At 44.9% G+C, this 27085-nt stretch overlaps 1 protein-coding gene across 1 annotated transcript; it reads left to right on the top strand.

Annotated features, from left to right (window-relative positions):
• Positions 1 to 551: 551 nt before the first annotated feature.
• On the top strand, positions 552 to 6179 carry LOC131497175 (uncharacterized). The gene is given in 7 exon segments (XM_058703228.1): positions 552 to 1151; positions 1153 to 1531; positions 1534 to 1761; positions 1764 to 2157; positions 2159 to 3589; positions 3591 to 3910; positions 3913 to 6179. Coding segments are annotated over 7 exon segments (4233 nt in total). The 5' UTR covers positions 552 to 596; the 3' UTR covers positions 4839 to 6179.
• The last annotated feature ends 20906 nt before the right edge of the window (positions 6180 to 27085 follow it).

Genomic DNA, 27085 nt, shown 5'->3' with positions numbered 1-27085 from the left:
GCCACGGTTAGTGTCTGTTTGTTCCGTCTTTTCCGTGTGAGCTCATTTCTGAAATTCTCTGCCCAGCGCGATCTAAGTGGATGCACTGGAGGACCACAGGCCGGGAGTTTCGGAAGATGTTCCGATCCTCCCTTCTGGAGGGACGTGGAATCCCCTCATCGGTTTTGGAGGGACGTGGAATCCCCTCAAAGGTCTGAGACGAGGCAGGCCACTCCCGCCGGTCGGCACGAGGCTGTTGTCTAGCTTTCAGTTTTGCTTCCATGGAGTTGGAAGACTTTCTAGGGGCCCTCTGTTTGTCTGTTTCTGTGTTTCTCTGTTTTGTTCTGTGGACTTACTGGACGGACATTATGGGACAGACTCAGACTACCCCTCTAACCATTATCACTTGGCAGGACCTTGTAGAAGACCCACCCTCTTGGCTTAAGCCCTTCCTAGCCCCATTCCCTCCGGAGCCAAAACCCATTCTTGCTTTGCAGGGGACAGAGAAGAAGGAAAATAAGAAAAGTCGTACCCAGCCTTTAACACCCCTCTACCCTGTCCTACAGGGGGGGACTGAAGAAGAATTAATTTTTCCTCCCCTGTATAACCCCCCTAGGATGCCGGAAGAACGCCATCCACCCCCTCCAGGGGAGGCAGATGCTGTTCCGAGAGTGGGAGGCGGAAACGCTCCAGTGGGAAGCCCGCCCTTTACCAGACAAAGGGCTCAGAGGGAGCAATCTGCCTCCGCTGCCAACTCCACTATTCTGCCCCTGCGAGCCACCGGACCCCCAGACGTGGAGGGGAATCAGCCCCATCACTATTGGCCTTTCGCCACTAGTGACCTCTACAATTGGAAAGCTCAGAATCCTAAATTTTCCGAGAAACCGGCAGGGCTTATTGATTCATTAGACTCTGTTCTTTTTACTCATCAGCCCACGTGGGACGATTGCCAGCAGCTTTTGCAGGTCCTGTTCATGACTGAGGAAAGAGAAAGAATCCTCAATGAGGCCCGAAAACTAGTTCCGGGCGCAGACGGGAATCCCACCACCAACCAGGCTCAGATAGATGCCTCCTTCCCCTGAACTCGGCCCCAGTGGGATTTCAACACGGCAGAAGGTAAGGAGAGGCTCCGGGTCTACCGCCAGACTCTAATAGGGGGGGGGGGGGGGGTGTCTCCGAATGGCTGCTAGAAAGCCAACCAATTTGGCCAAGGTAGGAAATGTACAACAGGGAAAAGATGAATCTCCGGCTGCCTTTTTAGAACGGGTCATGGAGGCATTCCGTACCTATACCCCCATGGATCCAGAGGCTCTGGAAAGCAAGGCAGCGGTTATCATGGCCTTTGTAAACCAATCGGCCATAGACATTAGGAAAAAATTACAGAAAATAGATAGACTAGGAGAAAAAAGTCTGCAGGACTTACTGGTGGTAGCTGAAAAGGTATATAATAACCGGGAGCCTCCTGAGGACAAGCAGGCTCGCGCCATGGCGGCTGCCAGCAGTAAGCAGACTCGAGACCTGGCCAGAATACTACTAGCTACCACTGCTGACTCCCCAAGGAACGAGACCACCATCTCCGGCAGCTAGCAGATGACACAAGAAAAGGTAAAGGAACCACCAAGGGGGGGAAGCAGAGGCTGCAGAAAGATCAGTGTGCATACTGCAAGGAGACAGGGCATTGGGCCCGAGAGTGTCCGAAAAAGGCTGGCGGGAAGGGAAGCAAGACTGAGCGAGTAAAAGTCCTAGAGCTAGATGAACTAAGTGATTAGGGGAGTCGGGGTTCAGACCTCTTCCCGAACCCAGGGTAACTCTTAAAGTGGAGGGGACCCCTGTTGACTTCCTCGTCCACACCGGAGCACAACATTCGGTCCTCTGCACCCCACAAGGAAAACTAGCCAGCAAGAAGTCCTGGGTACAAGGGGCAACTGGTATGAGCCAGTATTCATGGACTACCCGAAGAACGGTAGATTTGGGGACAGGCCGGGTATCCCACTCCTTTATGGTAATACCAGAATGCCCCTACCCGCTGTTAGGACGGGACTTACTGACCAAGATTGGAGCTCAGATAACTTTCAGACAAGGGGGACCTCAGGTCACCGATGGCAAGGGCCACCCCGTCCAGGTCCTGACCATGAAACTGGAGGATGAATACTACCGCCTCCACCAGGAGGCGCTCCCGAGAGGATAATATAGACAGATGGCTACAAGAATTCCCCTAGATTCGGGCAGAGAGGGGAGGGATAGGACTAGCCACTCACAGGACCCCTGTCCTGGTAGAGCTCAAGCCAGGAGAGAGTCCGGTAAGGATCAAACAATACCCCATGTCTCAGGAGGCCCAGAAGGGGATCCAGCCACATATCCGAAGACTACGAAGCCTAGGGGTACTAGTTCGTTGCCAGTCTCCCTGGAACACCCCCCTACTGCCGGTCAAAAAGCCTCACACAAATGACTACTGACTGGTACAAGGCCTCCGGGAAGTAAATAAGAGGGTCACGGACATACACCCAACTGTTCCCAACCCATATACTCTCTTGAGCTCCTTGGCGCCCTCCAAGGTCTGGTATACTGTACTAGATTTAAAGGACGCCTTCTTCAGTCTGTTGCTGGCACCCCAGAGCCAACCCTTGTTCGCCTTCGAGTGGCATGATCCAAAGGAGGGCTCCAGTGGGCAACTCACCTGGACATGGCTACCTCAGGGATTCAAAAATTCGCCCACCATCTTCGATGAGGCACTACACGAGGACCTGGGTGAGTACAGAAGGGAGCACCCTGGCCTCACCCTCCTACAGTACATAGATGACATCCTTCTTGCTGCCGACACAGCCAAAGACTGTGAGCGAGGGACCCAGGACCTGCTGGCTACCCTGGGGGCCTTAGGGTACCGGGCATCTGCAAAGAAGGCTCAGATATGCAGGGAGAGGGTAAGTTACCTGGGATATATCCTGGAGGGCAGACAGCGGCGGTTATCAGATGCCAGAAAAGAAACTGTCCTAAAGATCCCTACTCCCACCTCCCGAAGAGAAGTAAGGGAATTCCTAGGATCAGCCGGCTACTGCCACCTCTGGGTTCCAGGTTTTGCTGAGATCGCCAGGCCCCTATATGAAGCTACCAAAGAGGGGAAAACATTTAAACGGGCTGAAAAAGAAGAAACTGCCTTTAATCAGTTAAAAAAGGCACTCCTAAGTGCCCCAGCCCTGGGCCTACCAGACATTACGAAGCCCTTCCACCTCTTTGTAGACGAACATAAGGGAATAACAAAAGGGGTTCTAACTCAAGCCTTATGCCCCTGGAACCACCCAGTGGCTCACCTGTCCAAGAAACTAGACCCAATGGCTGCTGGCTGGCCACCATGCCTAAGAATTATTGCGGCAACAGCACTCCTAGTCAAGGACACAGACAAACTGACCCTAGGACAGGAGATCTGGATCACAACCCCACATGCCATTGAAGGGGTCCTGAAACAGCCTCCCGATAGATGGATGAGCAACACACGTATGACTCATTACCAGAGCCTCCTGCTCAACCCTCCACGAGTGCGGTTCCACCCCAGTGCAGCCCTCAATCCTGCAACACTGCTGCCTGACCCTGACCTAGGTGCTCCACTACATGACTTCGGGAATCCTGGAACAAGTACACGGATTCCGGACGGACCTGACCGACCGGCCCCTCTCCGATGCTGAGGCTACTTGGTTCACTGATGGCAGCAGCTTTGTGCAAGATGGACACAGGTATGCAGGTGCAGCAGTGGTCACCGAAACGGACACCGTATGGACGGAGGCTCTACCCTCCGGAACGTCAGCCCAGCGAGCAGAGCTCATAGCCCTCACCAAGGCGCTGATGCTGGGAGCTGGAAAACGGCTTAACATCTACACAGACAGCCGTTATGCGTTTGCCACAGCTCATATTCATGAGGCAATTTATCAGGAGAGGGGTTACTGATGGCAGAAGGACGGACTATAAAAATTAAGCAGGAGATACTTAACCTGCTTACGGCCTTATGGCTTCCTGCCAAGCTAGCCATTATCCACTGCCAAGGGCACCAGAAAGCTGATAACCCAGTAGCTAGAGGTAATCGAAAGGCTGACCAGGCAGCCAAGGCAGTAGCCCTTACTTCAGTCCCCACCATGACCATATAACTACTGGACCCAGGAGACCCAGTTTTACCAGACCAGCCCAAATACTCCCAGGAGGAGTTACAGTGGATCAAGAAACTCCCCACGGCCCAGGAGATAAAGGGATGGTGGTATACACCTAACAAGGAGCTCGTGCTGCCAGACCGGCTCGGAGTCTCAATATTAGAGCAAATGCATCAGTCTACTCACATGGGGGCCCGAAAATTAAAAGACTTAATCCGACATGCCAGAATCAAGATTCACCAACAGGACACCAAAATAGAGCAAGCTGTATCTGCCTGCAAGACCTGCCAACTCACCAACACGAGAGCCACATCAAATAAAAAAGGAACCAGGCTCAGAGGCACCAGACCGGGAGCCCAATGGGAAGTCGACTTCTCTGAAGTCAAACTAGGAAAGGATGGTTATAAATATCTTTTAGTATTTACAGACACCTTCTCTGGATGGGTGGAGGCATACCCAACCAAGCATGAAACGGCTCAGACGGTGGCTAAGAAGCTACTAGAAGACATCTTACCCAGGTATGGTTTTCCTGCCATGATAGGATCAGACAATGGACCAGCTTTTATCTCGCAGGTAACGCAGGCAGTAGCCAAGGCGGTGGGGGCAAACTGGAAATTACATTGTGCTTATAGGCCCCAGAGCTCAGGACAGGTAGAAAGAATGAATAGAACCCTAAAAGAGACCCTTACCAAATTACCATGGAGACTGGCGGGGACTGGGTGACTCTCCTACCGTATGCCCTTTACTGGGTTAGGAACACTCCTTACACCTTGGGTTTTACTCCCTACGAGATCATGTTTGGCAGGCCACCCCCTGTTATTCCCAACCTTCGAGCTGAACTTCTTGCTGAGTTTAAAGATCAAGAAATTTTTCTTTCCTTGAGAGGGCTCCAGAGGGTGCACGAGGACATTTGGCCGCACCTCCGTACCATCTACGAGGCTGGCCCGACCCCGACACCTCATCAGTACAGGCCAGGAAACTGGGTCTATGTCAAGAGACACCACCGAGAGACCCTCGAGCCTCGCTGGAAGGGACCCTACATCGTGGTGCTGACAACCCCTACCGCTCTCAAAGTAGACAGCATCGTGACCTGGGTCCATCACACCCACGTTTGGCCAGCGGACCCCTCCTCGATCTGGAAGGACTTCGTCATGTGATGGGCTGTCAATCGGGACCAACACAACCCACTCAAGCTCAAGCTACAGCGCATTTGACCCACCTAATATTGGTAACTCTGTTAGCTCTGCTTGTCACTGCTCATGCTGCCGGGAGTCCCCACTCCCCCCAAAACATCACCTGACAGATCATAGACACCAGCTTGGGGACAATACTTAATCAGACCTCCCAGAGCCACCCCAGGGACACTTGGTTCCCAGAACTCTGCGTTGACCTCCAAACTCTGTTCCCCTTGTCACCATACACCCCCGGATTCCATGCGCAGAACCTTTACAAAATAGAAATGCAGCCAGTCCCATGATTGGGTCCACAAGCTACATGACAAGGGGGGAATGAAACAGCAGACCTACACCGGCCAACTCCATCTTGTTTTGTGTCCTCTACCTTGAGTGACTATGTCCCCGACATGGCCCCTTTCCGGGAAAATCACACAAACCTCAGACCACACCTCCTCCCCTTGAGTAACCTCCCGCTCACCCGTTCAAACTTCCCGATCAAAACATGCCTGGCGACCTGCGTAACGGGACTCCAACCCTTCCCCAGCCAATCGGCTGAGGCCACGACCCTTCCCCAGCCAATCGGCTGAGGCCACAGCCATTACCTCACCAACTGCCCCTAGACCCCTATAAAACCTTTGTGCTTTTGAAACTCGCTCTCGGGGCACCTGGGTGGCTCAGTCGGTTGAGCGTCCGACTTCAGCTCAGGTCGCGATCTCGCGGTCTGTGAGTTCGAGCCCCGCGTCGGGCTCTGGGCTGATGGCTCAGAGACTGGAGCCTGCTTCCGATTCTGTGTCTCCCTCTCTCTCTGCCCCTCCCCCATTCATGCTCTGTCTCTCTCTGTCTCAAAAATAAATAAATGTTAAAAAAAAATTAAAAAAAAAAAGAATTAGAGAAATCAGTGACTCATTAAAAAGGAACAACATCAGAATCATAGGGGTCCTAGAAGAGGAAGAGAGAGAAATAGGGGTAGAAGGATTATGTGAGCAAATCATAGCAGAAAACTTTCCTAATCTGGGGAAAGACACAGACATCAAAATCCAGGAAGCACAGAGAACTCCCATTAGAGTCAACAAAAACTGACCATCAACAAGGCATATCATAGTCAAATTCACAAAATACTCAGTCAAGGAAAGAATCATGAAAGCAGCAAGGGAAAAAAGTCCTTAACCTACAAGGGAAGAGAGATCAGGTTTGCAGCAGACCTATCCACAGAAACTTGGCAGGCCAGAAAGGAGTGGCAAGATATATTCCATGTGCTGAATCAGAAAAATATGCAGCCAAGAATTCTTTATGCAGCAAGGCTGTCATTCAAAATAGAAGGAGAGATAAAAAGTTCCCAGACAAACAAAAATTAATGGAGTTTGTGACCACTAAACCAGCCCTGCAAGAAATTTTAAGGGGGACTCTGAGGGGAAAAAAGATGAAATACATACATACATACATACATACATACATACATACCAAAAGCAACAAACACTAGAAAGGACCAGAGAACACCACCAGCACTCCAATTCTACAAGCAACATAATGGTAATACATTCACATCTTTCAGTACTCATGCTAAACGTCAATGGACTAAATGCTCCAACCAAAAGACACAGAGTAACATAATGGATAAGAAAACAAGATCCATCCATATGCTGTTTACAAGATACCTTCAGATTGAAAGTAAGGGGATGGAGAACCATCTATCGTGCTAATGGTCAACAAAAGAAAGCTGGAGTAGCCATATTTTTATCAGACAATCTAGACTTTAAAATAAAGACTGTATCAAGAGATGAAGAAGGGCATTATATCATAATCACAGAGTCTATCCACCAAGAAGGCCTAACAATTGTAAACATTTATGCACCAAATGTGACAGCACCCAAATATATAAATCGATTAATCAGAAACATAAAGAAACTCATTGATAGTAATACCATAATAGTAAGGGACTTCAATATCCCACTCACAGCAATGGAGAGACCATCTAATCAGACAATCAACAAGGGGGCACCTAGGTGGCTCAGTTGGTTGAGCATCTGATTTCGGCTCAGGTCATGATCTCACAGTTCGTGAGTTCGAGCCCCATGTCAGGCTTTGTGCTGACAGCTCAGGGCCTGGAGCCTGCTTTAGATCCTGTGTCTCCCTCTCTCTCTTCTCTTCCCCTGCTCACACTCTGTGTCTCTCTCAAAAATAAGTAAATATTTAAAAAAAATTTTTTTAAGAAAATCAACAAGGAAACAATGGCTTTGAATGACACGCTGGACCAGATGGACTCAACAGATATATTCAGAACATTTCATCCGAAAGTAGCAGAATATACATTCTTCTCCAGTGTACACAGTATGTTTTCCAGAATAGACCACATACTGGGACACAAATCATCCCTCAACAAGTACAAAAAGACTGAGATCGTACAGTGCATATTTTTAGACCACAACGCTATGAAACTCGAAATAAATCACAAGAAAAATTTTGGAAAGGTAACAAATACTTGGAGACTAAAGAACATCTTACTAAAGAATGAATGGGCTAACCAAGAAGTTAAAAAGCTCATGGAAGCCAATGAAAATGATAACACCACAACCCAAAACCTCTAGGACGCAAGAAAGGTGGTCATAAGAGGAAAGTATATAGCAATCCAGGCCTTCCTAAAGAAGGAAGAAGATCTCAGATATACAACCTAACCTTACGCCTTAAAGAGCTGGAAAAAGAATAGCAAATAAAACACAAAACCTGCAGAATACAGGAAATAATAAAGATTAGAGAAGAAATTTGCTATCAAAACCAAACCAAAACAAAACAAAACAGTAGAACAGATCGATGAAACCAGAATCTGGTTCTTTGAAAGAATTCACGAAATTGATAAACCACTAGCCAGTTGGATGAAAAAAAAAAAAAAAAAAGGAAAGGAACTAAATAAAAAAAAATCAATAATGAAAAAGGAGAGATCACAACCAACACAGCAGAAATAAAAACAATAATAAGACAGTATTATAAGCAATTAAATGCCAATAAAATGGGCAATCTGGAAGGAATGGACAATTTTCTAGAAACATATACACTACCAAAACTGAAACAGGAAGAAACAGAAAATTTTAACAGACCCATAACCAGTAAAGAAATCGAATTAGTAATTAAAAATCTTCCAAAAAACAAGAGTCCAGGGCTGGATGGCTTTCCAAGGGAATTCCACCAAACATTTAAGGAAGACTTAACACCTATTCTCTTGAAGCTGTTCCAAAAAATAGAAATGGAAAGAAAACTTCCAAACTCTTTCTATGAAGCCAGAATTACCTTGATTCCAAAGCCAGACAGAGACCCCACTAAAAAGGAGAACTAGAGACCAATTTCCCTGATGAACATGCATGCAAATATCCTCAACAAGATATTAGCCAACCGGATCCAACAATACATTAAAAAAATTATTCACCACGACCAAGTGGGATTTTTACCTGGGATGCAGGGCTGGTTCCATATCCACAACAGTCAATGTGATTCATCACATCCATAAAAGAAAGGACAAGAACCATATGATCCTCTCAATAGATGCAGAGGAAGCATTTGACAGAATACAGCATCCTTTCTTGATAAAAACCCTGAAGAATGTAAGGATAGAAGGATCATACCTTGAGATCATAAAAGCCATAAACAAAAGACCCAATGCTAATATCATCCTCAATGGGGAAAGATTGAGAGTTTTCCCCCTAAGATCAGAAATACAACAGGGATGTCCACTCTCACCACTCTTATTTAACCTAGTATTGGAAGTATTAGCCTCTGCAATCAGACAATACAAAGAAATAAAAGGCATCCAAGTCAGCCAGGAGGACGTCAAACTTTCACTCTTGGCAGATGACATGATACTCTATATGGAAAACCCAAAAGATTCCACCAAAACACTGCTAGAACAGATCCATGAATTCAGCAAAGTTGCAGGATATAAAATCAATGCACAGAAATCAGTTGCATTCCTATACATCAACAATGAAGCAACAGAAAGAGAAATCAAGGAATCGATCCCATTTACAATTGCACCAAAGTCCATAAAACACCTAGGAATAAATCTAACCAAAAAGGTGGAAAATCTATACAATGAAAACTATAGAAAGCTTATGCAAGAAACTGAAGAAGACACAAAAAAGTGGAAAAAGATTCTATGCTCCTGGATAGGAAGAACAAATATTGTTAAAATGTTGATACTACCCAAAGCAATCTACATATTCAATGCAATCCCTATCAAAATGACACCAGCATCCTTCGCAGAGCTAGAACAAATGACCCTACAATTTGTATGGAACCAGAAAAGACCCCAAATAGCCAAAGCAATCTTGAAAGAGAAAACCAAAGCAGGAGGCATCACAATCCCAACTTCAAGCTGTACTACAAAGCTGTAATCATCAAGACAGTATGGTACTGGCACAAAAACACTCAAATCAATGGAACAGAATAGAGAACCCAGAAATGGACCCACAAACGTATGGCCAACTAATCTTTGACAAAGCAGGAAGGAATATCCAATGGAATAAAAAGTCTCTTCAGCAAGTGGTGCTGGGAAAATTGGACACCAACATGCAGGAGAATGAACCTAGACCACTTTCTTATACCATACACAAAAATAAACTCAAAATGGAAGAAAGACCTAAATGTAAGTCAGGAAGCCATCCAAATGCTACAGGAGAAAGCAGGCAAAAACTTTTTTGATCTTGGCCGCAGCAACTTCTTACTCAACACATCTCTGGAGGCAAGAGAAACAAAAGCAAAACTGAACTATTGGGACCTCATCAAAATAAAAGTTCTGCACAGCTAAGGAAACAATCAGCAAAACTAAAAGGCAACTGACAGAATGGGAGAAGATATTTGCAAATGACATATCAGACACAGGGTAGTAACCAAAATCTATAAAGAACTTATCAAACTCAACACCCAAAAAACAAATAATCCAGGGAAGAAATGGGCAAAAGACATGAATAGACAATTCTTCAAAGAAGACATCCTGATGGCCCACCGACACATGAAAAAATGTTCCACATCACTCTTCATCAGGGAAATACAAATCAAAACCACAATGAGATACCACCTCACACCTGTCAGAATGGCTAACATGAACCACTCAGGCAACAACAGACGTTGGCAAGGATGCAGAGAAAGAGGATCTCTTTTGCATTGCTGGTGGGAATGCAAGCTGGTGTGGCCACTCTGGAAAACAGTATGGAGGTTCCTCCAAAAATTAAAAATAGGAATACCCTAAGACCCAGCAATTGCACTACTAGGTATTTATCCAAGGGATACAGGTATGCTGTTTTGAAGGGCCACATGCATCCCAATGTTCATAGCAGTGCTATCAACAATAGCCAAAGTACGGAAAGAGCCCAAATGTCCATCGATGGATGAATGGATAAAGATGTTGTGTATATACATATGATTATTACTTGGCAATGCAAAAGAATGAAATCTTACCATTTGCAACTACGTGGATGGAACTAGAGAGTAATATGCTAAGCAAAGTTAGGCAGAAAAAGACAAATATCAATGACTTCACTCATATGAGGACTTTAAGACACAGAACAGACGAACACAAGGGAAGGGAAGCAAAAATAATATAAAAACAGGGAGGGGGACAAAACAGAAGAGACTCTTAAATATGGAGAACAAACAGAGGGTTGCTGGAGGGGTTGTGGGAGGGGGGATGGACTAAATGGGTAAGGGGCATTAAGGAATCTACTCCTGAAATCATTGCTGCACTATATGCTAATTTGGATATAAATTAAAAAAATAAAATTTAAAGAAAAAAAAGGGAGTTAGTAGTTTGAAAAAAAAAAGAAAAGCAGGAGATATGTAACAAAGATCTAAGAAATGGGAATACATTTTAGTTGAGGGTAAAAGAAAGTAATTTTGTCCTAAAGGAGACTGGTTCTTTGGAGAAAAGTGGCTTAGGTCAAAATCTGATTGCAAAAGAAAGTTGTAGAAGGTCTGTAAAGAGAAAGCCTTAGAAAGAATTTTGTGTGGTCAGACTAAGATTTAAAATATGAATTTTAGTGGCACCTGGGTGGCTCAGTCGGTTGAGCATCTGACTTCGGCTCAGGTCATGATCTCACAGTTTTGTGAGTTCTAGCCCCGCATCAAGCTCTGTGCTGACAGCCCGGAGCCTGGATCCTGCTTCACATTCTGTGTCTCCCTGTCTCTCAGCTCCTCCCCTGCTCATGCTCTGTCTCTCTCTGTCTCTCAATAATAAATGTTTAAAAATTTTAATAAAATTAAATTAAAAAATAAAAAAATGAATTTTAAAAGCACACTGTCACAAAATTAAAATTCTGCTTTTCTCTCTGTTAAAAAGACAACGTTTTCTTGGAATGTTGGTTTACTCTTGATACGAAAATGTAAACCAAGTTTGTTTGTTTGTTTGTTTTCTTCTATTTTGTCTGCCCAGAAAACACAGGTTTCTGTGTTTGGTCTTTATCTGGTCTTTGGTAACTTAAAAAAAGTTAAAACTTCTCAATATTGACAGAGCTAAGTTTTGGTAACAACTATATAACCCTACATATTTGCCTTAAAAATCTCTTATTGCCACCTTGGTTAAATAAATAATTAAGTTTTATAATGATCCATAACTCTATTTAGGCATGTACTTTATTTTTTTTATTTTTTATTTTTATTTTTTTTCAACGTTTTTTATTTATTTTTGGGACAGAGAGAGACAGAGCATGAACAGGGGAGGTGCAGAGAGAGGGAGACACAGAATCGGAAACAGGCTCCAGGCTCCGAGCCATCAGCCCAGAGCCTGACGCGGGGCTCAAACTCACGGACCGCGAGATCGTGACCTGGCTGAAGTCGGACGCTTAACCGACTGCGCCACCCAGGCGCCCCTAGGCATGTACTTTAAAAGTTCCTGAGGTTTCAATAAACTTCCCTAATATTTGGATTGTAAATGAAGTCTTTTTGACAAATTAGGCTTATTTGGTTACTTCCAAAGCACTGTCAACAAATAATGATAAACCTTAGTTTGTGTTGCACTTGGGCAAATGTTGTAACTGTTCAAATACACACACACACACACACACATTTATACATACATATATATGTGTAAAATTCCTGACGTTTTAATTTGTTTTGGATAGAAGGTCCTCACTTGATATCCTGATCATTGGAATGTTATGTCATAAATAAATTTCTTTGTCAACTGCATTATAGTCTTTTGTCTTTTACAAAATGAATTTCATCTTCAACAAGATTCATAAAAAAGTACTTTTTAAGACAAATACATGTTTTTGATATCTTTAAAATTGTAAAACTTGGGGGCGCTTGGGTGGCTCAGCTGGTTAAGCGTCTCACAGTTTGTGAGTTCAAGCCCCACATCAGACTCTGCTGTCAGCACAGAGCCAGCTTCAGAACCTCTGTCCCCTTCTCTCTCTGCACCTCCCCTGCTCATGCTCTCTGTCTCTCTCAAAAATAAATACGTAAACTTTACAAAATAAAATAAAATCGTAAAACTGAAATGAGCAAGAATTTCCTGAACTAATGGGAAAAGCTGCATTCAAACTGATCAAGAATTAGTAATATGAAACTAAATGAACTGAAGAAAATGAATATAGTTTTAATGATCTTGTTTTGAAATATTGCTGGTTCTCTAATATTTGCTCTTCCAGATTAAGGAAATTTTCTCTTAGGCTATCTATAATATACAAAAGCGTAATAAAATATTCTTTTGTGAACAATTAGAAGCATTTAACTTTTCTCTCTGCCTGAACGGTCTGAAATTCAGAAACCCTCAGTGAATATTCTTTCTTTCATAGCAATTATAATAATTTGTGTAGGTTCAATAACAATTTGTTCTCCTTGCAATAGGACACCATTGGAAAGGTTGGTTACTTTGCCAAGGCTTTGACTGGAAATGTCATATTTGAGACACATGAATAGACTCAGATATGACCATACAACTTTAAGGAACTGAGGTTGACTTTCTGAAATATGGAGCCATAAAGCCCCTTGGAAATGTTGACCTGATACCTTGCTTATCCAGCGGCCTTACCAAGGTGAATAAAGAATGTCACTTCCTGGCAGGTGCAGGAACCTCGGATATTTTGAGGAATTCACCCAAATCTACAAGTATTGTAGGCATGTCTGAGGACAAGTACTTGGCTTGGCTTCTGGCCTTGAGAGGCTACTAAAATTTCAACAGATTCCTTACAAAAAGTTCCAGAAAAGCAAATTTCAAAAGATTTATATGATCAATCGGGATTCTTGCTGAACTTACGTACATAATTAGGCCAAGTTTGTTAAAATTGGACCTGTTTTATAAACACATTAGTCTTGCTTTGGCTATCTCTGGAAATAAGGGTGATCATGAAAAATTAGGTTTCGATAACATATCTTTGCAGATGTTAAATTCTAGTTCTGATTGCCTTTAAATGTTTGTTATTTGCCAAAGCTAACACCTTGAGGTAAACCTAAGAGAAACTGCCACAAAAACTCACGTATAGACAATCTCTGTGCCTGTTGCTCTATAGACCATTCCAAAAGATCATCAGAGGTATTTGAATTACAAACCAGAAATACCCATCTTGATTCCTGCTGCTGCCTGTTCCCACTCCATCTGAGGACACTTAAAACCTGACATCTAAAAAATCTTCTCACCTGCAGCACACGAAACTAAGATACTGGGTTTATAATTTGCTCTAACCATTAACCTATATTTTTCTTTTGTTTCCATAGAAGTGCCTCTTATTAATTACCTCATTGCTTACTAAACAAATCATTTTGATAGTTAACACCAGCTGCTACACAATTAAGGCCTTAAATGACACTCAAAACTGCATTATATTATTAAACACTGAAATAAATGCATGAAGCAGTTCTACAAAATAAGATGGCATTCGATGTTTTAACAGCTGCACGTGGTGAAACTTGTGTTCTCATAAAAACAGAACACTGTGTATACATTTCAGATTACCACAAAGATTCTTCTGGGTTTCTGACATAAATACTCAAAGTTGGTGTTTTAAACAATCCCTCTCTTTCCTTTAATAATTGGTTAAATTCCTGGACTAAAGGAAGATTTTTGTCAGCTATCAAAAGACTCTTTTTTTCCTAATGTTTATTTATTTTTGACAGAGGGAGACAGAGCATGAATGGGGGGAAGGTCAGAGAGAGAGGGAGACCCAGAATCCGAAGCAGGCTCCAGGCTCCGAGCTGTCAGCACAGAGCCCGATGCGGGGCTCAAACTCACAGACCGTGAGATCATGATCTGAGCCGAAGTCAGACGCTCAACCGACTGAGCCACCCAGGTGCCCCTCAAAAGACTCTTATTTGGGCTTCTTTTTTCTTTTTGTTATTCCAGTCATGTTTTGATGTTTTTTCCCATGTCTCTCCACCTGGTGCTGAGACTCCCTCGCTGCCTTAACTTCAAGCTGACAGATGATCCTTTCTACTCAAGGAGATACCCATATGTTATCAACTCTAGATACAGCTGCCTTAACCTTTCCTAATCCTATTAAATTCTCAACTGACCAACCTTGACCCACAAGTAAGTATGAGGACATCTCTACCCTCCTGTTCAACAGGAAGGAGTTACAGAACTTGAGACCTTCCACCTTCAACAACCTTAAAGATTTAAGGGTCAAAGCTGTTGGCGAGGAGGGAAATGATGAGAGAAAGAAAGGCAAGAGAAATAAAGCTTAAATTAAATCTTACAGCCTGCAGCCCACTGACAGATACCTGAAACATGCAGAGCGTGACCTTCCTCAAGGACCTCATGGCTGCATTCATGCCTTCATGTTTATGTTTTATTAAAGACTAAGATAAAAATCGTCTTATCTTAACAGCAGCTAGCCCCTCAAGGTCCTGAAAGCCTCACTTCCAAATTCTTTAGAGACTTACACTATCCTAACCCCCACTAATTAAAAGTATACAATCAGGGGCACCTGGGTGGCTCAGTTGGTTAAAGTGTCCCTCTCCTGATCTTAGCTCAGGTCACGATCTCACCATTTGGGTTTGTGAGATGGAGTCCCACGTCAGAGCTCTGTGCTGGCAATATGGAATCTGCTTAGGATTCTCTCTCCCTCTCTCTCTGCCCTCCCCCTGCTCGCTCTCGCTCTCTCTGTCTCAAAATAAATAAACTTTAACCAAAAAAAAAAGTATATCATCAATCACTTCTCACAATTCCAGTGCAGCTCTCTCTGCCCACAGGTCCTGTCCCTATGCTATAATAAAATGACCTTTTTGTACCCAAAATATCTGAAGAATTCTTTCTTAGCCATTCACTTTCAAACCCAAAATTTCCAAAATTTCATAATTTAATCATCTTCCACCTTCTTCTTTCTCAAGATAGCGTCAACTTTTCAGGGTCTTTTGTGGCTCCATACAAATTTTAGAATTATTCTATTTCCGTGAAAAATGCCACTGGAATTTTGATAGGGATTGCCCAGAATCTGTGCATTGCTTTGGGTAGTGTGTTTAACAACATTATTTCTTCCAATCCATGAGCAAAGAGTATCTTTCCATTTATTTGTGTCTTCTTCAATTTCCTTCATTAATGTCTTATACTTTGCAGTGTATACGTTTTCACCTCCTTGGTTAAATTTATTCCTGGGTATTTTGTCCTTTTGGATGCCATTGCAAATGGAATTGTTTCCCTTTTAGTTGTATATGGTAGAAAATCAGTATGACTGTCTTCATGAACAGGTCCTGCTATAAAAGATGAGCTTCATTTCCATTCTGTTTATGATATGTTCCATTAAAACTGGAATACTTTTGGGGGCACCTGGGTGGCTTATTCGGTTAAGTGTCTGACTTCAGCTCAGGTCCATGAGATCTGGCGGTCCGTGAGTTCGAGCTCCGCATCCGGCTCTGTGCTGACAGCTCAGAGCCTGGAGCCTGCTTCAGATTCTGTGTCTCCCTTTCTCTCTGCCCCTCCCCCACTCATGTTCTCTCTCTCTCTCTCTCTCTCTCTCTCTCTCTCTCTCTCTCTCTCTCTCTCTCTCTCAAAAATGAATGTGTTAAAAAAAAAACTGGTATAGTTCCCCATCGTTATCTCCTGAATAAAAGCAGTAATAGAATAAATAGATCCCTTTTGGGGCCAAGTTTCCAGTGAAACAAGAAGCTTATATAGCCTTAGGATTAAAGAAGACTGGAAAACAATTATTCCATGAAGCTAATGTGAAATCATCATCAAATGAAATGCTCCTTTGATCTGTACAATTAGTAAAATAATGGAAGTTTTTCTCTTTTTCACTGGAGAGTCAATTCATGACTTGTCTGCATAATCACTATGAAAGACGCTATAAATATCCAGTACTTTTTATTAGCTTCACACAGCTCATACACGTGTTTAAGCACACCAGACTCAAAAGTTTCAACAAGCCCATTATATGAAGTGCAAGTTGTATGTACAATAAAAGGAAAGGAAATTATCTGTAGGCTCCTTGTCCAGTGTGGGGCTTGAACTCATGTGTCACATGAGCGTCATATGCTCTACCGACTGAGCCAGCCAGGTACTTAGAAAATCCTTTGTGACAATAAAATAATAGTTTGGGATTGGTGGCTTTTCAATTAGAAAGTAGCAGTGAATCCTTCTGCTACTTTACACTTTTTAAAGAAAGCCTTTCGTCTACTAAGATTTTACAAGGTAGTAAGTTGTCTGGGGCGGTATAAATTAGCTCCTGCTCAAACTGACTGGTTTAAAACAACTATTTAGGTCATGCTTCTGTAGGACGGAGAGTTTTAGCCTGGGCTCAGCTGGGTGGCGTTTCTCCTTTCAGCTGGGTTCTTTCACGTGTCTAAGGTCAGCTGCAGCTTGAGAGATACTGGAGGCAGCCGAGCCACGTGTCTCAGTATCCAGAAGGCTAGCTCAGTCTTCTAACGGGGTTCTAAGAGAGAACAAAAACTTGAGGTCTATGCTCGAAAATGGCACAAGTCACCTCTGTCGCATTCTATTTGTTAAAGGAAGTCACAAGGCCAGCCCTGATTCAGGTGGTGGGGAGACAGACTTCATGACTTAACAGGAAAGTCTTCAAAGTAATACTGTAAAGGGATTTAGACACAGACGGAAAAATAACATACCATCTTCCTCTCCTCGACCATAATTATTCAAATAAGTCCCACATACAAAATATACTCCCTTCCTCTCAAGACCCCCAAGAGGTTTACCCAATCTTATCATGTTTCAAGTCTAGGATCTCGTCACCTACACTGGGTCTGGCTGCCACTCTCGATCGGAGGACTAAGTGATTGAAAACGCAAGTTATTTTCCAGTATGTACACTTGACATATAATGGTGAGACTGAAACAAAGTAAGCACATAGATCCTCCTGGTTTTTTTGTTTAAAATTTTTTTAACGTTTATTTATTTTCGAGAGTGGGGGTGGTGGTGCATGCATGCGCATGAGCAGGGGAGGAGCAGAGAGAGAGGGAGACACAGAATCTGAAGCAGGCTCCAGCCTCCAAGCTGTCAACAGAGTCTGACGCGGGGCTTGAACTCATGAACTGTGAGATCATGACCTGAGCTGAGGTTGAACGCTTAACTGACTGAGCCACCCAGGCGCCCCTAGATTCTCCTGTTTTGAAGGGGGATGAATAGGTAGCATGTGCAAGTCACTGATCCATAACACTTATGAAATTTCACTAGACAACTGTTGCCAAATCTCCCTACTCTATAGGCAGAAACTCTTTCTTTCTTCGTTTTTCTTCTTTTCTGTCTTTCTTTCTTTCTTCCTTTTCACAAAAAGTTCTATCCAAAAACATATGACAAATTTCTTAGTATAATGTTAAACTGCAGAATAAGAAACGTATAAAACTAGAATTTAAACAATAGATCCTTTCACTGTGATCTTTGGTATACTTTTATTTTATATATTTATTTTATATAATTATGTGTATATTTATTTTATTTTTATTAGTATATATATTATCCTATTTTATATGATTATTTTATAATTTTATTGTATCAATTTTATATAATTTTTAATAGAATTATGTAACTTTTATTTTCATATCATTGCATTTTTTATTATTTTACATAGTTGTTTTATTTTGATTTTACATCATTTTTATTTTCTACTTTGGAGAATTATCGATGGCCATTAGTTAGCTTGTGACAAATCATTGCTGATTTCTTCCATGTTATTCATGTACCTTTTTAGCCCTCGCTGCAACCTTCACTCTCCACCTGTGTTCACCTTCCTGCTTCCCCTCCCTTCATCCTAGCCAGCCATACATTGTCATGAGAGAGCATATTCAACTCTTAATTTTGATTTAGGTAAAATCATGAAACTGGGTCACTTTTTTCCTCTCTTCACCTCAAATAACCCCTACTGATACCTTGCTTTGCAACAAAACTTTCTTGTCCGTGCAGACCAATTAATGGACACTGGTTACACATGCTCACCACAAAATGTAAGTAAAATTTATAATATATTCATCAGAAAACGTAAAGTGTGCAACAATCTTTAAAAAATAGTGATACTTAGGGCACCAGTGCGGCTCATTCAGTTAAGTGTTAGACTTTGGTTCAGGTCATGATCTCATGGTTCATGGGCTTGTAGCCCCATGTCAGGCTCACTCCTGTCAGTGCGGAGCCCACTTTGGATCCTCTGTCCCCCTCTCTCTTTGCCCCTCCCCCACTGGTTCTCTCTCTCTCTCTCTCTCTGTCTCTCTCTCTCTCTCAAAATAAATAAATAAACTTCAAAAATTGATTTTAAATGCCATAAAAATAAAAATAGTCATACTTCACTGACTCATTTATATGTAAGGAAATGATCAGATTCAAAGTACTTGTCTCCTCTCTCGTTCTCTATTTCTCTAAATTATAAACTTCAAATTCACACTACAGATGATCAGAAATAACATCAAGTGTTCTGTGGGCCGTGTCAGATTGTGCAGGATATTCTAGTGAAACTGGGCCCACGAGTTACAGAGATTTATCATCGAGGGCAATTTGTTTTTCAGATGCTAACTCTGAGTATGTTATCATCAAAGGCATTATATTTCAAATTTGAAGATGCCAGTATTTGGATGTGGTTTCTAAATATGTCAGGGCGCCTGGGTGTGCCGACAGCACAGAATTATTTGTTTCCTAAACATGAGAAAAGATCATCACGTTGTGAGCGGTCAGATTTTTGGTGGTCAGGTTGGTTTTCACCACGGTTTAGTTTCATTAGGAAATATTGGTATCTAAACCTCATTAATAAATATCATGATTGTTTAGTCGGGAGATGCTGTTGTTTGTCTTGTTTTGAGAGAGAGAGAGAGACAGAGACAGAGAGAACCAGTGGGGGAGAGGGGCAGAGGGAGGAGAGAGAAAATCTTAAGCAGGCTCCATGTTCAGCACGGAGCCCAATGTGGGGCTTGATCCACAACACTGGGATCATGACTGGAGCAAAAATCAAGAGTTGGGACACTCAACCATCTGAGTCACCCCAGTACCCCTGTGTGAGATGCTGTTTAATATCCTATTCAAATATCTGAGACCTGCCATTCAAAAACATAACAATGCCTTTCTTGGTCTTATCAGGGCCATGAAATAATCATACCTCATTTCTCACTTCAAACACCTGTTTGGGGCACTTGGGTGGCTCAGTCAGTTAAGTGTCAGACTTCAGCTCATGATCTCACGGTTTGTGAGTTCAAGCCCCATGTTGAGCTCTGTGTTGACAGCCCAGAGCCTGGAGCCTGCTTCAGATCCTGTGTCTCCCTCTCTCTCCCCCTCCCCCACTCACGCTCTGTCTCTGTGTCTCTCAAAATATATACACGTTAAAAAAAATTTAAAAACAAACAAAAAAAAACCCCAAAACACTCGTTTGAGCCTGCTTCACAGCCAGAGCTCCTTGTGAGGGAGTAGCAGTCTTGTACCTGCTGCTGTGGTGGTTGAAAACGATAGACAAAATACAAAGTCGTATCAGTGAAAACTGAGTAACAATTTTGTAAAAATTATATGTACACATATACAATTTTCTTAAAGACTAACAAAAAATTACCAAAATGTTAACGATGGCCATCTCTGCATAGGAAAAATTTTATTTTCTCCTTTACACATGTTACATGTTCCAGATAGTCTACACTAAACACATATAATTTTGCACTCCTTAAAAAGAAAGAAGAAATGAGTGCTCCAACATAAGAAATAGGGCGCCTGGGTGGCGCAGTCGGTTAAGCGTCCGACTTCAGCCAGGTCACGATCTCGCGGTCCGTGAGTTCGAGCCCCGCGTCAGGCTCTGGGCTGATGGCTCGGAGCCTGGAGCCTGTTTCCGATTCTGTGTCTCCCTCTCTCTCTGCCCCTCCCCCGTTCATGCTCTGTCTCTCTCTGTCCCAAAAATAAATTAAAAAAAAAAAAAAAAGAAAAAAAGAAAGAAAAGCCACAATGGGGAAACATTCCGGGAAGCCTACCAGTCACAGGTGTGTGGATTTGGGCAAGGTGCCTGATTGTGCCTGGTCACATTTATGCTGAAGAGATCATTTCTTCATTAGAACCATTGTCTTTTGCTAGCATCAATTGGGAGCAGAAATTTAAGATACTTCACTGCCTTTCCCCAAAACAAGTCATGGTCAAATTTCTTCCTACATCACTAAAACTAAACTCTTCAGCATGCAGTGTAGATACTTGTATATAAAATTTGCAGTTGAGGGGCACCTGGGTGGCTCCGTCAGTTAAGCATCCAACTTTGGCCCAGATCACAACCTCAGGGTTTGTGGGTTCAAGCCCCGCGTCGGGCTCTGTGCTGACAGCTCAGAGCCTGAAGCCTGCTTCAGATTCTGTGTCTCCCTCTCTCTCTGCTCCTCCCCTGATCGTGCTCTGTCTCTGTCTCTGTCTCTATCTGAAAAATAAGTAAAAATAAAACTCTGCAGTTGAAACCAGGAGCACTTGTGAATTCCTTAGGGAAGATCATCAGGAGCCTGAGGATGACTGGTGATGCCCACACATGTGTGAAGTGCAGAACTGGAAACCAGTATCACTGGGCATCTACAAAAGACCCCGTGACAGTCATCTGTGTGCACAGGGAAAGGGAATTCAGAGTGCCAAGAACAAGCGGAAACCAATGCACAAAACACAAAAGGCAGTTGAACTTCTTGTGATTCCTAGACAAGAATTATCTTCATCTGGTTTTAAAGGTATTAACGTAGTTAGCAAATCAAATCTATCCTCTTAAGTGTTCACTGTCAGCTCAGAGCCTGTCACGGGGCTGAAACCCACATACTGTGAGATCATGACCTGCACTGAAGTTGGACGCTTAACCAACTGAGCCACCCAGGCACCCCTGCTTCTTCTTTTTTTTTTTTAAATGGTACCCCTGCTTCTTTTTTCCCTCTTGTATTGCCTTCCCTGCACTAGGTTCACATTCAATTCCCAGTTTTCCTATTCCTCTCTCCATCTGCTGTGAAGGCTCTGGCTTCTCCTGGGCTGTGGTCTGCTCTATGAAATCCTGAACCTCTGGGACATCTCATTCCGCCCTGGTCCCCCTGACCCTATTGGGTAAGACTTATTTGGTCACAAACATCTTTGCCCACTATGCTCATCCTGACTATGCAACATTGCTGGCCAGGTCCCTGCTGATCACTGTACTCTAAAGCTGGGGCTGGGGGCGCCTGGGTGGCTCAGTCGGTTGAGCGTCCGACTTCGGCTCAGGTCACGATCTCGCGGTCCGTGAGTTCGAGCCCCGCGTCGGGCTCTGGGCTGATGGCTCAGAGCCTGGAGCCTGTTTCTGATTCTGTGTCTCCCTCTCTCTCTGCCCCTCCCCCATTCATGCTCTGTCTCTCTCTGTCTCAAAAATAAATAAACGTTAAAAAAAAAAAAATTTTAAAGCTGGGGCTGGCCACGTAACTCACTGCCCCAGACATTCTCAGTATCAGGAAGAAGTTATCTACTTCCTGTACTTAGGGTGAGGAGCAGCAGACGTTGTGATATGTAGGAGGTCCCAGTGAGGCTAGATTTGGTTAAAGAAAGCATAGTCTCTTTTATATCTTGCAAATATTTAAAATGGAAAGGAAATAAACCAAAACATGAAGACAGAAAATCGCTGACATACAGATTCTCTGGACTGTGGAATTACAGGAGAATGTAAATTTCTTCTTTAATGTATGTCAATATTTTCAAAGTTTGCTACAATAAACATACAATACTTTGGTAACAAGAAAATATACAAAAGCTAGTTCAAGAGAAACAGGAACACACTGACTGAATTGTGGGTGAAGACAGTAGTAGAGCTTTGTGAGACATGAACTTTGTGTGGCTGTGAGGGCCCAGGAATCAGACTCACCTCAGGCTGAGTCTTGGTCACTTCCTCCCCCTGTGGTCCTGGACAAGTCCTAAACGCACCATGGCTCAGTTTTGTCATCTAAAAAGCAAGGACGGTGTTAGTACTGGCTCAGAGCATTGTTAGTAAGATTAAATAAGAGACCCGGAACTTAAGGACTCAGGGTGGGCACGGAGGGGGCTGCATGCCGCCCAGCCCTCCAAACACACAAGGTCAGTGTGGATCAAGGGGGGCCTAGAAGTAGAAACAGGCCATGAGACACGAAAAAGCACAGAAGCAGGACCAGAACCAACAGACCCCAAGACTGGTCACCCCGTGCCATTTAGGCAAGTGACTAAAAATGACCTCTAATCATTCGCTGACATTATTGGGGATTGCTACCTGTTCTTAGATATGTGCTGACGCACGCTCTGCCTCAGGTAAGTCTCGAACAGCTCTGTGGTGGAGGGATCATCGTCTCTGATTGAGAAGGAAGGACGCCAGGGTCAGAGAGGTCAGGTGACCCGTCCAACATCACACAAGGAGGAAGGCATGGCACTGGGACTGGCGTTTTGTCTAACCCAGAGCCAGCTTGTGTATTTCCTGTAAGCATCCCCATTTCTAAATGGACAAGCCACATCTAACACACGTTGTTCCATTCTGGTTTGGGGAACTGTGCCGATCAATGGTCTTCCACTCAGAAAGCTTATTCTTACTTTTTATAAAATAAAAAATTACAGACGTAGGGTTAAGTATCAAATCAAACATGCTGTCACTTTCTCCTAAGGATAATATGGACTAGAAAGAAATGGACTTTAAATAAAACACAATTTAATCAATTAATTAATTTCCAAGGTTAACTCCCTGTCTTCTGTCAGCGGGCCATCTTCGAAGCTTCTGGACACTCATCGCTTAGGGACTGTGCTCAGCTGCTGCTGAAGGTACAGATGCACAGACCTCAGGAGGCCCTCTTGGGATCTCCCTCCCTCAGCTCAGCTGCCCTCAGAAGCCCTCAAGCAAGGTCCCGGACACACAGCCCCTCTTTGCTTGGCCTGTCCTGAGGCTCCTCTGCTCATGGTCCCTGCCTGTCCACAGGGGAGAATCCTCAGCCTCTGCCCACAGCTCCCACCTCTCTCTCCCAGGAGAGTGACTTCTCCATTGATTCTCTGAGGAAACGTATGATCAGGGTTACCCTTTTTCATTTGAACTTCCTGGTACAAGGAAGCCCCACTTACCAATAGGACAGTATCTGTGCTGTTCAAAAAGATGCACCTCACTGGCCTCTGTTAGTTTCCCATCGCTGCTGCAACAAAACACAACACATATTCTCTTGCAATTCTGGAATCCGGAGTCCCGTGTGTCTTACGGTGCAAACCTCAAGGAAGGTGCTGACGCTTGGCAGGGCTGCACTCCTTCTGCAAGTTCTAGGGCAGAATCTCTTCCATGCCTTTACCAGCTTCTAGAGGCCACCCACAGTCCCTCCTCATGGCCCTAGCCAGCTCTCACCTCACCCCTGCCTCTGCTTCTGTACTCATGTCTCCCGTGACTCTGATCCTCCTGTCTCCCTCTTTCACCTATGAGGTCCCCATGATTTATATTACACACACACACACACACACACACGCACGCACAATCACAATCCAAGAGTGTCTCCTCAGGTCCACATTCTTAATTAAATCACATCAGGACATTTTCCTTCTGCTATGCAAAGTAATACGTTCATAGCTGCTGGGGATTAGCACATGGACATCTTTAGGGAACCATTATTCATGCCTACCTACCCTACCTGCCCAACTTGAAAGAAAATTATCTTGTACAATTCAGAATTAATTTACGGGAACACCTGAGTGGCTCGGTCGGTTAAGTGACAGACTTCAGCTCAGGTCATGATCTCACAGTTCCTGGGTTCAAGTCCCATGTCAGGCTTTGTGCTGACAGCTCAGAGACTGAAGCCTGCTTTGGATTCTGTGTGCCCCTCTCTCTCTCTCTGCTCCTCTCCCACTCATGCTCTCTCTCAAAAATAAACATTAAAAAAATTTTTAAAGACTCAATTTGCCAAAGTATGAGTGGCAGATAATAAAACAATGGGGAGAATCAGCACAGATCACAACAGATGGATCTAGAACAGTGCTTTCCTAATTTTGCTCCAGGAGGCAGCAAGGAGACAGAGACTCTAACAGATGAAACCTGTCAGGGCAGGTTCATGCAGAAGGTGACACCTGTCAGGGCAGGTTCATACAGGAGAAGGTGGGGAAGGACGGGGGGGGGGGGGGGGGGGGGAAGCAGCACGGCCTGGGATGAGAAAGGACAGGACCCGGGTATACACAGGCCCACAGTCCAGGAAGATGGCCAGTCCTGCTCCCGGGTGTATGAAGGAGGAGACCAAGACATTAGGGTCGATGAGCAGGGCTTGGCACTAAGCAGCTTTGGGTGTGGATTCTCCCCGGATGCTATACGCTCCTCCCTTCAGTTTATTTGTGCAAGTACCCTGCCCTCTTTTACCTCTGCTCTCCCCTTGAGTCTCTGCTCTAGAATCCATTCAAAACAAAGACAAAAACACAAACAAGGAGCAGTAGCGTGTTGAGGGCCACAGAGGGAGCTCAGGACCACTAGGGTGGAGGAGAAAGACTGGGAAGAGGCAAAAAGCCGTTAGTTAAGACCGTGAAAACCTACTTTCTTTTTCTGCCGCGGAGCCAGGAAAGGGCAGGGAGCCGAGACTTGCTCCTGACCTGGGTCCGGGGGCGAATGGCCTTGGCAGTCACCAGCTCCGTGCGGGCTCCGGGCAGGGTCCGTCCCAGACTCCCCGAAGCCCACGCAGCGCAGCCACGGGGAGGCGAGGGCAGCCGCTGGGGCCGCCAGGCTTTCGGCAGCACCGGGCGCCAGCCTGTCCGGGGGGGAGGTGGCGACGCCGGGTTCCACCTGGGACTGGAGCCCGGCCGCCCGGCGGTTCGGTGAAGCAACGCGTGGCGGTGACGCAGGCGCTCCAGGTTCTCCGTCCGCGGGACGGGCGGCCTTCGGCTCCTCTTCCGCAGGGAGGCTGCGCCCGGCCGGCAAGTTCGCCCTTCACTGCGCGGGAGGAGTCCCTCCGCGGCGGGATTGCGCGGCGGTGCTGTGCGCGCGGGACGAGTGTCCTGCTGCAGGACGAGTGTCCTGCTGCAGGACGGCGTCCTGGAGACCCGGGGGCGCATCCGCGGAGCTCGGAGGGCTTGACCTGTCTCCTTGGGGACCCCCCGCCGCCCAGCCTGGCCCGCGGGAAGCCCTGCAGCGACGCCTAAGAGCCGTAGGTGCCTCCGCCGCCTCCGCCGCCCCCGCCTCCGTCGCCCCCGCCTCCGTCGCCCCCGCCTCCGCCGCCCCCGCCTGACGCCCTGCCTCCGCCGCTTCCCTCCGCGCGCCAAGAGCCCAGAGCAGCTCAGGGTCGGGAGCTGGCGGCCTTCTTCCCGCCACTTTCAGAGCTCTGGTCGCAGCGCCGGTGGAAGCAGCCTGAGTCCCCAGGCCCTTTGGCGCTCGGGATGGTGGAGGTGACGGGCTCCAGCTGGGTGCCGGCTGCCCCGCTAATTTCCATATGGGGCAAAAAATGTTCTTTAACATATTTTGTAGAAGGCGTTCTCTCCCCCTGCCAAAATAATATGTTTGGTGACCCCCCAAAAAGCAGTAAAATTTGGTCCACCCCCGCCCCCCCCAAAAAAAAGATATTTGGTGAACTGAAATGTCACAGTTATGATTAGGCCTTCCCTGTGAGCCCTAGGGCCCGTCACAGACCCCAACCCCATTTGTGGAGACAACGCACAAATGACCCGTAGGCTCCATTTGGCCCTTAGCAGTGAGAGAAGCTGTACTCAGTGTCTGAACTATAAGCACAGGAGATGGAGGGTGGAAAGTGTCTTTCTGTTCCTCCTGGAGCCCCAGAAGGAGGCGGTGACTTGATGGATGCGGAAACTATGCCCAGTAAGTAAACGGTGTCAGAACTACATGGGCACCCTGCACTCTGCAGAACTGTGGGCACCAGGTCTGGGCACCTGCACTCACTCCTACAGGCTGGGGATGCCAAGATGAGGTGGCCATGCGTGAGCAGGGTAGATGGGCATCCTGGGTGAGGACTTGATCCTTCACACCCTGGTCAGGTCTTGGTAATTTGTCTGCTCTCAGTGTTTATGTTTTCAGCACGTGGCTACTGTAATCCATTCATTGTGGAATGGTAGTCTCTAAGGATGACTAGTTTGGCTCTTGCTCTGTAGCCAAATTGTTCCTATGGCCTGTTTTGGTAGGACCTACAAGCTACGAACTGCTTTCATGTTTTTTAATAGTTGAAATAATTTTCAGAAAGAAGCCTGAAGAATTATATCATGCTTAGATGTCAGGATTCATAAATAAAGTTTTATTTGAGCACAGCCATGTTCCTTCATTTACCTTTTCTCCATGGCCGCTTTCTGGCTACAATGGCAGACTTCAGTGGATGCAGCCGAGGTCATGTGGCAAGCTCCAAAATATTTACAAAAGTTTGCCAAACACTGCTCTAGAAAGTAGTAATTTTTAAGCTTTATATGCTGAAAGCTGTACTTAAAAAGCAGCTAAATTTTTAGTGAATTTT

Source organism: Neofelis nebulosa, chromosome 16 (assembly GCF_028018385.1).
Source record: "Neofelis nebulosa isolate mNeoNeb1 chromosome 16, mNeoNeb1.pri, whole genome shotgun sequence".
In the NCBI taxonomy this organism is placed as follows: Eukaryota; Metazoa; Chordata; class Mammalia; order Carnivora; family Felidae; genus Neofelis; species Neofelis nebulosa.
The sequence above is the reverse complement of the archived record's forward strand: the minus strand, read 5'-3'. Positions and strand labels throughout refer to the sequence as shown.